This window comes from Ixodes scapularis, unplaced genomic scaffold (assembly GCF_016920785.2).
Source record: "Ixodes scapularis isolate PalLabHiFi unplaced genomic scaffold, ASM1692078v2 PGA_scaffold3__209_contigs__length_174095766, whole genome shotgun sequence".
In the NCBI taxonomy this organism is placed as follows: domain Eukaryota; kingdom Metazoa; phylum Arthropoda; class Arachnida; order Ixodida; family Ixodidae; genus Ixodes; species Ixodes scapularis.
The window spans coordinates 163267285-163279590 of record NW_024609868.1 but is presented as its reverse complement, the minus strand read 5'-3'; the positions used below and the strand labels follow the sequence as shown (position 1 = coordinate 163279590).

The 12306-nt window shown below is 45.2% G+C and overlaps 2 protein-coding genes across 2 annotated transcripts in view; both read left to right on the top strand.

The window, feature by feature from the left end:
• LOC8051371 (bone morphogenetic protein 1) overlaps positions 1-1241 on the top strand; it is a 61482-nt gene extending 60241 nt beyond the window's left edge. The window contains exons 9-10 of the mRNA XM_042292948.1: positions 858-994; positions 1076-1241. Of these exons, the coding sequence (XP_042148882.1) occupies positions 858-994; positions 1076-1241 (303 nt within the window). The remainder of the gene's footprint in view (positions 1-857; positions 995-1075) is intronic.
• Positions 1242-4351: 3110 nt separating this feature from the next.
• LOC121837353 (cubilin-like) overlaps positions 4352-12306 on the top strand; it is a 61440-nt gene continuing 53485 nt past the window's right edge. Inside the window, exons 1-2 of the mRNA XM_042292947.1 lie at positions 4352-4460; positions 4792-4923. Coding sequence (XP_042148881.1) covers positions 4352-4460; positions 4792-4923 — 241 coding nt within the window. The remainder of the gene's footprint in view (positions 4461-4791; positions 4924-12306) is intronic.

The following is a 12306-nucleotide window of genomic DNA, read 5'->3' as shown; positions in this document are numbered from 1 at the left end:
CAGGTGGTATATGACACGATATTTACAAGAGCCTAAATTGATGCGAATATCCCCAGTAAAGGCCTTGTAACCTATCGTCTGCTAAGCTCTTATCATTTTCGAATCACGAACAACTCCACATTGACTCTTGGCAACCCTTGTCTCACTGAGCCCCATCGCAGTTTACGCCCAAAATAGTCGCAACCCTCGGCCCTCAGTCACAAAATATTTATATAAAAAAAATATTTGTATTCTAACGCTGTTGGTATTTGAGCCCCGAATATTAACTGTCATTTCCGCAAGAACCCGACACAAGTTTCACCCTCGAGAAAAACCTACTGCGTTAAGAAATTGAAGTTTTTCCCGTTTCTCCCATACAGTCTCATCCATGCTTTAGCTGGTGTCAAGCTAGGCTGCCGGTAATGCCGGTCTACCCCAGCAGACAAGCACCGATCCGCTATCTAGCCTACTGCAATAGAGATCAGTGGTCGAGACAGCGGAGACAGCCGCTTGTAGATGCACTGTGTAATGCAAATAAGCGCAGTGAATTATAGCTTCTATACTCGTCTTCACATAAAAAAAAAGGAAGTTTTCCGCATTATTCATGCGCTGTGCGAAGTAGTTCGTACAAGATTTGGTTGTCGGAGGTGGAAGCGATTCTTTTGGCGTATGAAACATGTACATCTTGATAAGATAACAGTTACCTTATCTAAAATGCAGCAACATATAGCTTAGTTATCCACATAAAAGGGGAAATTAGTAATGTTCCGCGACTAGCCGGAATTTTTTTACTACGGTTCTTGAGGTGAAAACAAGTATAGTGGCGTATTTTGTGAGGCATTGGTGAATGCTTGAATTTATATACAGTACTTTTCCAGGTTTCACATGACATCTGCAGCCTCGAGCTGACGTTCCTTGACTTCGACATTGAAAAAAATCAGGAATGCTCGGCAGACTTTCTAGAACTCGATGGTGAACGCGTCTGCGGGTCCCTTCCTCCCGACTCAAAAAGTAGGTAAAGCCTTATTTGCCTTTCATTTTGGAGGGAACGTTACCTTACATCCCTATTTATGATTATCTCGCTGGCTATCCCCAGCACGCTAAGCTACCTGAATAGCTCTGTGAAAGACACGCACATATCGACGAATCTGGAGAGTAATTTTTTGATCGACTTTCGGAGTTTTATGTTTGAGTCGTCGTGTGGTATCAGCATTGGCTACATCTGCATGGCGTATCCATACCTTTGTAAACTCGTCCGTTGACCAACTTCTGACGTCGATTTAACTGGGACCGCTAAGAAAGCACTGATGGTGTCATCGGCGCACCGTGCGGGCGTGATTTACCCAAGGCTGCATAACATACTGCCCCGCAGCTGGTTTTTCTCTTGCCTTCGGTTCCACTTAAATGTCAAATAACTAACACAAAACGTTTTCAACACAAATTTACTAAGAAGCTAGAACTATATTGATTTAGGAAGATATCCACTTTTTCTGTGACACCATTAAGTGGTTCGAGGACATTTACCGCATATCCTAAAAATAGCTTTATCCCGTTTGCGTCCATCACGCACTTAAATATGTTCTATATGTGTGTTTTCTTTGATTTAAAAAGAACAGCGCAAGATTTTACTTGATCTGCTGCAGGCAATACTAAATACAACCATTGCTAAATTATCCATGTACCAAGGAGCATGCTGCGAGTGTAGTTACGTACGATGCACGTTCTGACATCTGTATCACTATGTGTTCTAAAGCAGAAGCCTAAAAGATATCACATCTTGCACGCCCTTTCGTCAACGCCTTATTTTGGGTACTTATTGGGAATAGTTTATGCGCGGAAGACGATCGCATGCGGCGGGTGTAGATACACATTCCCAGCATTCTCCTCGTTGCTTGGGTAATTTAGAGATAGATCTATTGACTTCCCCCTGAAATGGAAGGCAGCTCGCACACTCTACGCTCTAAGTGGCTCAAGGCCGCTGAAAAGCTTGGTCCGGGTGACTTATTGGGCTATCCAGGTAAAATAAAACCATGGGGCGGATCTCGGGCCATGATTGATTGATTTAAACGTCCCGCTCGTTTGAGAGCAGTAGGCAAGCGTGACCAGTCGTGCCTGTAGTTTGAAATAAGGTGGCTGGTGACAAAAAAACTGAGCAGTGAACTCCGTGTCACGTGGTGTAGCAAAATGCGGAAAAATGACGTCAAGGCCACGTAACTCGACCGCGGCGGATCACGCAGGACGGAGGCGACACAATGGCTGGCGATCTTACGCGGACCGTTTTAGTGGATCACAGCGTGCGCGCTAAAAGCGACGGCTCATTACAATAATCGTTCGGGGAAGCACACAAGCAGATGCTCGGTTCCGATAGGGACGCGTAAGCAAATTTTTGAACCTGCATCCGTGCACGCGCGAAACTCTGGAGGCAGTTCACCTAAGAATGTGAGGCAAGCTCCGCTCTCTTCCGCATAAGGAGATACTGAGCCAAATATTTTAGTGTCCACAATAAGTGGCGCATGATCTTTTCACGAGCCAGCAGCCGCCGGTGAGTGCGAGCACACGCACACCCAAAAAAATTATATTATAGTTTTCTATTTATAACAGTGAAACCTGTGGCTTCTGTGGCAAAGCATGATGAAGATAGGTTTTTCATCCCCAGGAAGTGAAAACTATGTGCTTGTTAGACCAATTATTTAATCGCCTGCGCTTTATACCAGAGCCCACTGTGGAGATGAAAAGCCTGTATTTTCTGGGTATGAAAATACAGCGCAAACAAAACTACGGACCAGTACAAGAGTATACACACAGACAAGGCGCTGTATTTCAACTGAAATTTAATTTAAAAAAAAAAAATGAAGGCCGCGAAAAAACCCGAACAATCCACCACATCCACGTCACCAGACACCACGTTCCCATTGGCCGAGATATTCTATCTCTTTTTGATATAGAGTCACAGAGGGGGCGCTGACACACGTGCCCTTTCTACATCGTGATATATAAAATGCCTCCGTTATTTCCCTCGTCCTTTTGATGTTGTGTCGAATCATCGTTGTTGTCTCTTCACACTTTGGGTCGCACCCACGCCTCTCGCACTGATTCGCCAAATGACCGGCAGGGGACGATCTCACATATAATGCATGCTGCCTTAGTCTATCGTTGACGCATCTACCAGACTGTTCGATATACTGCTTACCACACAATAGCCGTATACGATAGCGGTATACTGTGGGTATACTCTTTTACTGGTCCGTCGTTTTGTTTGCGCTGCGTTTTCGTTCCGATGCGTCACCAACTCGCCCAGATTCGCTTCTACTGCCTTTTCTCCTTTTCCGCGGAGCCCACATGTTTCACTTTCATGTTGAGCGGGAATGGAGAACCATTACGTCAATTTCATTGCGTGTGCTCGAGCACACCGGCGGCTTGTGGAAACATCGTGCGCCACGTATTATTGACGCTGGAATGTTTGGTTCAGCATCCCTTTAACCCAAGGGAACACGTAGAGTCAGATATGAAGCCTCCGTCTCGCGTCTGGGTGCCAAAGGCCACGGCACGCCTTTGTGACGTCCATGAAATAAGGCAAATCAGGAGCCCCGGGTTTGCCTTATGGTTTTACACTGTGACGAAATCCCAATACGCGTCCGGCATTCGATCCTTTGACCGGTTATATTTGGTAAAGTCAATTTATTCGCGCGTAAATATTCCGCACATTTGGTTCGTTTTCTCTAAAATCGTTATGTCATACCATTAACGTGTGATATAACCCTGCGGTGATTATTTTCGAGTCAAGTGATAACTTTTAGCGTGTGTTGTTCTACTGACAGTTATGCTTTGTTCCAGCTTAGTAAGTCTAGACGCAGACGACGCTACGAGGTCGTGGGACCAATCAAGGCGGACCAAAAGCGCAAGTCACTAAGACTTTTCTGTTTATGATTGGTTCATCGAAGACAAAACACGTACAGAAACATGATGAACACCATGATGGCTCGCTTTTGATGCCGTGTGATTGGTCCTATCAGCTCGAAGCGTCGGCTGTGGCTGTACCTACGGTAAAACGAAGCATAGCTCCAGGTTAGCTGAGCTGGAAGCGTTTTCCACTAGCCGTAAAGGTGTCCCAAGATCAGATCCCGGAAGAAAGTTTTTTTTTTATTAGTGTCCACCAGTCGCCCAGAAGGCGCGAGTAGTGCTCTGTTTTAGATGTATTCTTGCGTAAATCTTCTCCACCTTGGGGATATAAAATTAAGATATCAGATCATGAGCTGATCAGATATTCCGAAGTTTCATCTATCAAATAGGCACAATTTGTTGCACTGTCTGTGCTCTACACAAAGTGCACATTAAGAAGTTGCCTATAAAAAGATAATCATAGCAAGCGGGAATGCTACTCGCCATACGCGACAAACGGGAAATGCCTTTTCACCAAGCGATTTGCAAGAATACCACTGCTTTCACCTATAGGGCCACACAAAAGTCGCCTGTCATAAAAGGTGAAAATTGGATACGCCCGAGTCCTCTTCCTTCTAGGATAAAATCAAATCGCAGTTTGCTCTCGAGTCCTTATGCCTGATTTTGAAAGTACAGAACCATTTTATTTTATTATTTGGTAGATATTGCTTTACGCAGGGCCGGACAGTCAACATCCAAAAGCCAGGGCACGTTTTAAGGCGGCGGTCCGCGAGGTTCCAAATGAAATTCGCGTTGACCCGCGCCGTTTCAGAGCGGTTCACAGGAGCAACCTTTCAACAAGAATATTTTTTCCACGTCTTCATGCATTGTTCTGCTTTGTCATACACTATCACAAATGTCATTTTTTTTCAGAGCTAGTGCAGTTCACGTCGGCCCAGATGGTGTTCCGCTTCCGTACGGACCATTCATCCAACCGGCCCGGGTTCCACATAAAAGCGAGGCAGGTGCAATGTGGATCGAGGGTCCCGCCGGTCACTAATCTCGGTAAGAGAATTTGAATGTCGCTTACTTTGGCCATTATCGTCTTTCTCTCTAATAAAGGCCCAATGAAGGAGATGGTCACCTTTCAGTAAAGATGTGATATGCCCAATTATAATTTTGAGCGCAGTAAAACAATTCACACTGAAACATGTAGACAAAAAGGGATCAATCCTTTAGAGCTGACTATATCAAGTAATTAAACACGAGCAAGATACATAGAAAGGGGGGACGGACAACAATAAAAATGGAAGTGATTGTTGTCCGTCTCCCTTTTTATGTATCTTCCTCATGTTTAATGACTGCTACCAACACGCTCGTTTTGTACCTAACTTGACTATCAGGTGATTGTTGTATTCGGGCTCCTTCTTCTACTCCATTTTCAGATGTACCACACTTTGTTTCTTTTCTCTTTGTGGCTAGGTAAATTAACTCTTTCGCACATAAGGTTGTAGAAGGGTTGTTACACAATTTTTGACCAGCTTCAAAATGTTCTTAGCTTCAATGATTTCTCGCGTGAGCAGTTTAAAGTTTTTGCTGATAACAGTTCAGTTATGTCAAAGGGGCGATGCAACAATTTTTGTACTTTGCGCAAATACCGCTTGGAGCGAATTCCTGATGTTAAAGCCCTATGAAACGCGCGTTCGTTTTTTACCACACAAAATAGAACTCTCCGACAAAATTAAAGAATCACGAACAGCGTTCACCCGCTCAACTCACAGAAAGAACAAGCGGCCACGTAATCTGGAGCCGATTATATGCCGCCAATGATATTCACAGCCACGCGATGCGAGTTGTCAAGGTACAGGACACGCGCTGAGTTCTTACATTCGTGTGGTTCGTCTATTGTCTTCATTGCAGCGATTGGAAACGGGCCAATACCCAAATGATTCTTGAGCTATTGATTATCACGAGCCCAAATCGAATCCTCACGCAATGCTTAGGTCCAATCTATGAGCCGCATTCTTCGAGGACAGACGCTCCATGTCTGTCGTCGGAGACGGACGTGTGTTCGGGGAGCTCCGTGAAAGTGAACGGCCAACGGAGCGGTGTCGCCAGCTGAGGCGAGCCCGCTTGCACCGACCAACGAGGGATCCTACAGGATGTTACTGCCGCCTCTGCCAACGGGTGAGCACGCCTTCAACACGGCATTTCTTCACTGTGATCCGAGTGCCAGGCCCCACCGCATCGATCATTTTGAAGAGGCTCTATGGAATGCTGGGGGGAAGGAGAGTGTCACTGTCATTGGCGCTTTCCGCCGCAACCATGTATGGCTACTCACCCTCAAAAGCGCACAAGCCAAGGAAGAAATATCACGCAAGGCCACTGTAACAGTCAAAGGAAAAAAATGCGTGGTCATCAACTCAAACTGCACTGAAAAGGAAATACGATGCATTGGCAGCCACCATTCATCTCCGACGAGGAAGTTAACGAGGCTTTTGCATCGTTCAGAGAGGTGAAGGACATCACCAGGGAGAAGTGGAAAAAGGCTGGATACGCAGAATTTGAATCGACGACAAGGTGTGTGCGTCTGCGTCTACATGAGGGGGTGTCAGCCGGTGACATCCCACTTCACCTCTGTATCCTGAGCGCGGACGCTTTGGTGTCTGTGCAAGGCCGGGCGTCAAATTGCCTTCGCTGCGGGCGGTTTGGACATATGCGAAGGCAGTGCGTGACACCATGGTGTTCCAGATGCCGCTATATCGGGCACAATGCCGAGGCGTGTGTGCCCACCCATGCAAGCATGGCTCGAGTGACTGGCGCTGCGACCATGGGAACCGCTGAGCTGGGCGCCACTATGGAGGAGCTGGAGATGATCGAAGCTAGTCCCTCGACGCAGGTACTCGCTGAGAAACATTCGACCGCCGGACAAAGGCTGAAGATGGACATCGCGGAAACTCCGATAGAGAATCCGTTCTCCGTGCTGGGCGCGCTGTCGACGAGTGCCGAGGAGGAGAAATGCAGTGTGGAAGACGGCCACTCCGTGGGCGAAGAACACCCGAGGACGGGGACACCTGTTGATGGAGGGACCGACGCCGGAGGGTACGACGCTGCTAGCAGCGCAAGTGGTATTAGGGACCACGGAGGGGTCGACGGGGAGGACAACAAAGAGAGCTGGCAGAGGGGGTAAAAGGAAGGTCGACTAATAGCCCCTTCCCCTGGCAAATGCCGAGCGGTCCGCGCTAGCGGTCGTCGAGCGGTCGGCCTCCGTGAGCGATCGGTCCCGTGGGCCATCTCAATGGCACGCGCTGCGGACCAAATCGAGCGTAACGCTCCCAGCGCCACCGCTTCCAGAGAGTCTGCTCTCGCTTTTGAACAGTTGCGGTTCCCATTGCTATTTTGCTGAAAGCATGAAGTTCTGATTGGAACTTTATGCTTTCACAAAAAAGTGATTGTTTACTACTTGATTAACGGTGACCCCGACGTTAAGACGCAATTTATTTTTCCTTACAGTTATATAAGTCCGATGAAGGCAACTAGAAGTACTTGTACGAGTCGTAAAATGATATTAAGCACGTATGCCCCTAAAGCGATCGTCATCTCCGAAGGCGACTTCCATCTGCGGAGTATTTGGAGTGTTGTATTCTAATTATTCCAATTACATTACAGAGACCACAAAACGAACAAACGACATATACCTATAGCTCTTCATCCGAATTGGTGCGCACAACGCCCTCGACGTAACGCGGTATCTTGGGCCTCTTCGCTGGCCAGCCAAACGACTCGGCAAACACTTCGCCGAGAACGGCTGCCTTGTCGTCACTCGAGCTGGAGCTAAGCTGGTATCTTTGTCGCTGTCACTGCGTTTTATTAGACCTCCTGAAATTAATTGCAACGATGTCATCGCCACAGTATGCTCGGGCGAGTCGGTCATGACGAGGGAAACGAAAACAAGCACACCAAGAAAGCCCAACCAGCAATCGAAACAGAAAAGTCGCGAAACACCTTCACTCTGTCGATAACGAAACTGAAACGTTGCGAGAGACGAATACAGATCGCGCTGCTCCGAAAAAGGCTGTGCGGAGAACTCTACACCGGACCGCTCGCCGCGCTCCGCCACTTTTCCACGGAGCGGTTGGAGCCGCTCGGCGAGCGCCCCACTGGCTCCAGATCTACAAGCGGCACACGGAGAGATTGCTCTCATCTGGCGAGGGAAACAAGAATCCGCTCGGCAAGCGCGCGCCGAGCGCTCGCTATTGGCCAGGGTAAGGGGCTATACGAAAAAACCGGGCACTTGAAGGCCCCCACCCCCACCCGCCATCCTCATCGACCTTAGCCGACACCGTGACCGCTCCAGGCGCCCGTCAGAATGTTCCCTCAAGAAAGGGGGGGGGGGGGGGGGTGGAGTTTCTGCCACCGACTTCTCACTTCCCTACTCGTGCCTTACGATCATGGACCTTACCAAAACAGCAGTCATTACAGACATCGCGAGCGGGGCATCCCTGTTGACGGGGTAAGCATAAAGTGCCCCTGCTGGCTGTGTTTCGGGATTACCTTATTATCGGGGCTAAATTTTTTTACCTGTTCTTTATGTCTTATAACAACAGCAATGCTTATCCCCTGCCCAATGAGGTGGGGAAACTGTATACGAAGCGCTCACGTGCGCCCTTTAGTTTTTTTCATTTAAACGCACAATCCATTCGAAATAAGCATGGTGACCTAATCATCGTTTTAAAAGGACTCAAATTTCTTTTCGATATAATTATGTTGACTGAAACGTGAGCTGACGAGAAAACTGATGTTCCAATTTTAGAACCATACAAAACGTATTCCGTAAACCGCTCTTCACAGCGAGGAGGCGGTGTTTGTATGTATGTAAAAACTAATCTTTACTGCACCGAAATTAGCGACTTCACGACATTGCAACGCGATTATGAAGTTTTAACAGTCAAACATTCGAAGTGCACGTACTGCGTGATATATCGCCCTCCGAATGGTGATATTTCTTGTTTCCTAAAGTTCATTGCCGATTTGCTTGTGTTTATTGGTGAAAATAATCTCACTTTGTTCTTGGGTGGAGACTTAAATCTGGATATGCTCTCTTCATCATCGAGACAGCTAGATTTGTTCTCCTTATATCAGTCGTACGGATACTTTAACCCAATTTTTAAACCATGCGAAGAACTCCTTTGAAAGATACATCACTTGATTTGTTTCTTACAAATGCCGACGAATCTCACGTGTCCCGAGGTGCCATTGGAATTTAGAACCACGATAAGGACCACCTACCAATTTATATGCTTGTCGACTCGAAGGTCGGGATACAAAAGAATGGAGAAGACTGCCCAGTTTATTATCGAAATATCACTGCAGAAAATCTAGATGAATTCGAAGCTGAGATTTGGAGTGCTGATTAGAGCACGGTTTTGTCTTGTGTTTCAGCTGACGAGGCATATGATTACTTTATTGGGATTTTTACAAAGATATATGAAAAGAGTTTAAACTTTTTTCATATAGAAAACAAAAAACGTACAAAAAACAACCAACGGCTCGAAAGTCGTGGGTGACAAAGGAGATAATCAAAATGAAAAGTAAAAAAGACGCTCTCCACAACAAATTCGTTAAATGCGGAAAACCAGATGTGGTGGCATTATTTAAAAAGCAGCAAAATGCTGTGACAAGGGCTTTACGCAAGGCTAAGTGTACGTATTTTTATGCTGCGTTTGAAAATGAGCAACGAATAGATATTATATGAAAGAAACTTAACTCATTTCTGCGACGTGGCCCTTTCGAATCTACAGCGATGAAGCTTAACATCGAGGGGGAGACGAGAGGTGGTTTGGCGTTGGCTGAAATATTTAATCACTATTTCATAAACATTGTATAGATAGGTAACGCTGCCGATGAATTTCCGTTTGTGAAAGGTGTCTCTGACACACTTTTTCTTGCCCCCACCGACGCGAACGAAGTGGCATCAGTTTTTATGAACCTCGGAAATAGCAAAAGTACTGACATAGATGGTGTTCACATCAAACCTCTGAAACATGTAATTAAATCAATTGCTCCTCTTTTAACACATATTTTTAATTTGGCACTTCAAAATGGCCATTTTCCTAGAAAAATGCAAGTTTACGGATATTTTAAAGTCTGGGGGTAAAAACCACCTGGGAAATTATAGACCTGTTTCTGTGCTCCCAATGTTTTTAAAGGGGCTAGAGGAAATAATACATGCCAGATTATACATCTTCTGCGAAAAACACTCCATCCTAACATCTTGCCAGTTTGGTTTTAGGAAGGAGTTTTCGATGGAACTAGCGCTATTAAAACAGAAGGAACTAATTTTAAACAACATCGAAAGAAAATTGATTACTTTGGGGTTTTCATTGATTTTTCAAAGGTTTTCGACCGTCTAAATTATAAAACTCTACTTCAAAAATAAACGCATGTGGGGTGCGAAGAGTAGCCTCAACAATGATCGAGAGTTTTTCTCTTTTTTTTTTTAAATATCGGTACATAGTGTGTCGTTATCAATAATCAGCGCCCTAGCTTAAACAAACTGACGTCCGGGGTGCCACAAGGGAGCATCCTTGGACCCCTTCTGTTTTACTTATACATCAATGATATAGTAAATATAGACGACAGTGCAGATTTTATAATTTACGCAGACGACACAAGTTTATTCTTTTCGGGGAAAGTTGTCCACCAGGTTTTATGTGAGGCAAATAGCGTTTTGTAGAAGATAGGTGACTGGAAAATCTCAAACTCTTTAGTAATTACTACATATAAGACGAAAGCAATACTTTTTCGATCCAAAAATACAGTGTTTCCATCTACTCAAGTGCTCCCTCTCCCAGGACGATATATTGACTTTGCACAAAATGTGAAGGCTCTTGGTGTGATATAATGAGTACATGAGCTGGGACGCCGAAGTACAATATACAGCTGGCAGTCTTTCAAAAGTTGTGAGCATTATTTATAAATCCCCTCTTATATTACCCCTTTCGGTCTTAATTCTTCATTATAACTCATCTTTTACTCTTGCTATAATTACCGCTTCCTTGTTTGGGGTAGCACAACGGCTACAAATATGCATCACTTGCATGTTCTCCAGAAGAGAATATTTCGAATTATGTCCAATGCGGAGTCCAACGCTAACACATTACAACTTTTCAAAAAGCTGCATGTAGTTCCAAATACAGAGCATTATAATTATGAACTTCTTACATATCAAACGTCTGTAAAGGAAAATCAACTTGTTTTTCTATCAATCGCCAATATGCAGCGGAGAGCGCCTGCATATGCAGGCCGTCGTGTTAACACATGGTCAACGGCTCGCTCGAGAACAGGCTATGGCCTCCAGATGTTGCAGTACTCGTTGCCTAATGTTATGAACAAAACACAGACTGGGCACGGAATTGGTGAGTTTGAGCAGAAAGGATATTCGTTCATTGTTTCTCTAGTGTTATTTGTGCCTATTCTTGATGGGACCTCCAACCTGAAAAAAATGTTCGTAATGTACGCGAAATATCTTTGTTTTTGTTTAATGTTGAGTGTTTTGATCCTATGTAAACCTTATTCTACGGGTGACTAGTACGTAAAATAGTTTCTCTCGTTGCTGGTGGGGAGGAGAAACTCTGTCAAGCGACAGCAGTCTGTTTTGTTTTTCTTCCTCCCCCTCTCCCCTGGAGAGAAACAATAAAGTTGAAGTGGAAGTTGAAATGTCGTCACAGGGACATACTTCGATCCCCCAGCTACTTCATCAAGTTTTGCGAAGGGAAGATTGAAAGAAAACACTTGCTTTTGTCCTTGAGATGACACCGCAAAAAGGAATTTCTTGGCCAATGGTGTTGCGTTCTAGTGTACTCGTGTCCCGCTAGTGCCAGTTAGCTCCCGTAAAGTAAAAACAAAAAAATCAGTCGAAGCGAATATTTTTACTTGGCCCCTTTAAATATGATGAGCAATGACTGAGCATCCGCAGTCCCGGCAACGGTGCATTACATCTCCAGAATTTGCTTTTTGATCTTGTTGCACTTTCTTAAACGGTCATTTACACATGTTCCCATTTGTCCCATATATATTTCGACCGAGATCAGCAGACGTAAAAAAAAACAAAAAAACTGCACTATTATAAGCAATAATTTTCAAGAACTCAAGCGCGAAAATATTGAGCCTGGGGACATTGTGAAGCTTGACGAAAATTGTGATAGTAATCCTTTTGTAATCAAGGCTTAGAAGGAGTTGATTCCCCTAGCAACAGAGAGAACATAACGAAGTGTGGTAGATATACAAACCGCGCGTAGAAGTCCAAATACAGCACAGAGTTCATAGTCAGTGCTGATTGAGTGACCTCAATCCCAAACTGAAAGCTTAGGACCTTACAGTCCTACCCACACTGGTCTTCACCTCAACCGTAAACGGTGACCTCAATCCCAAATTGAAAGCTTGGGA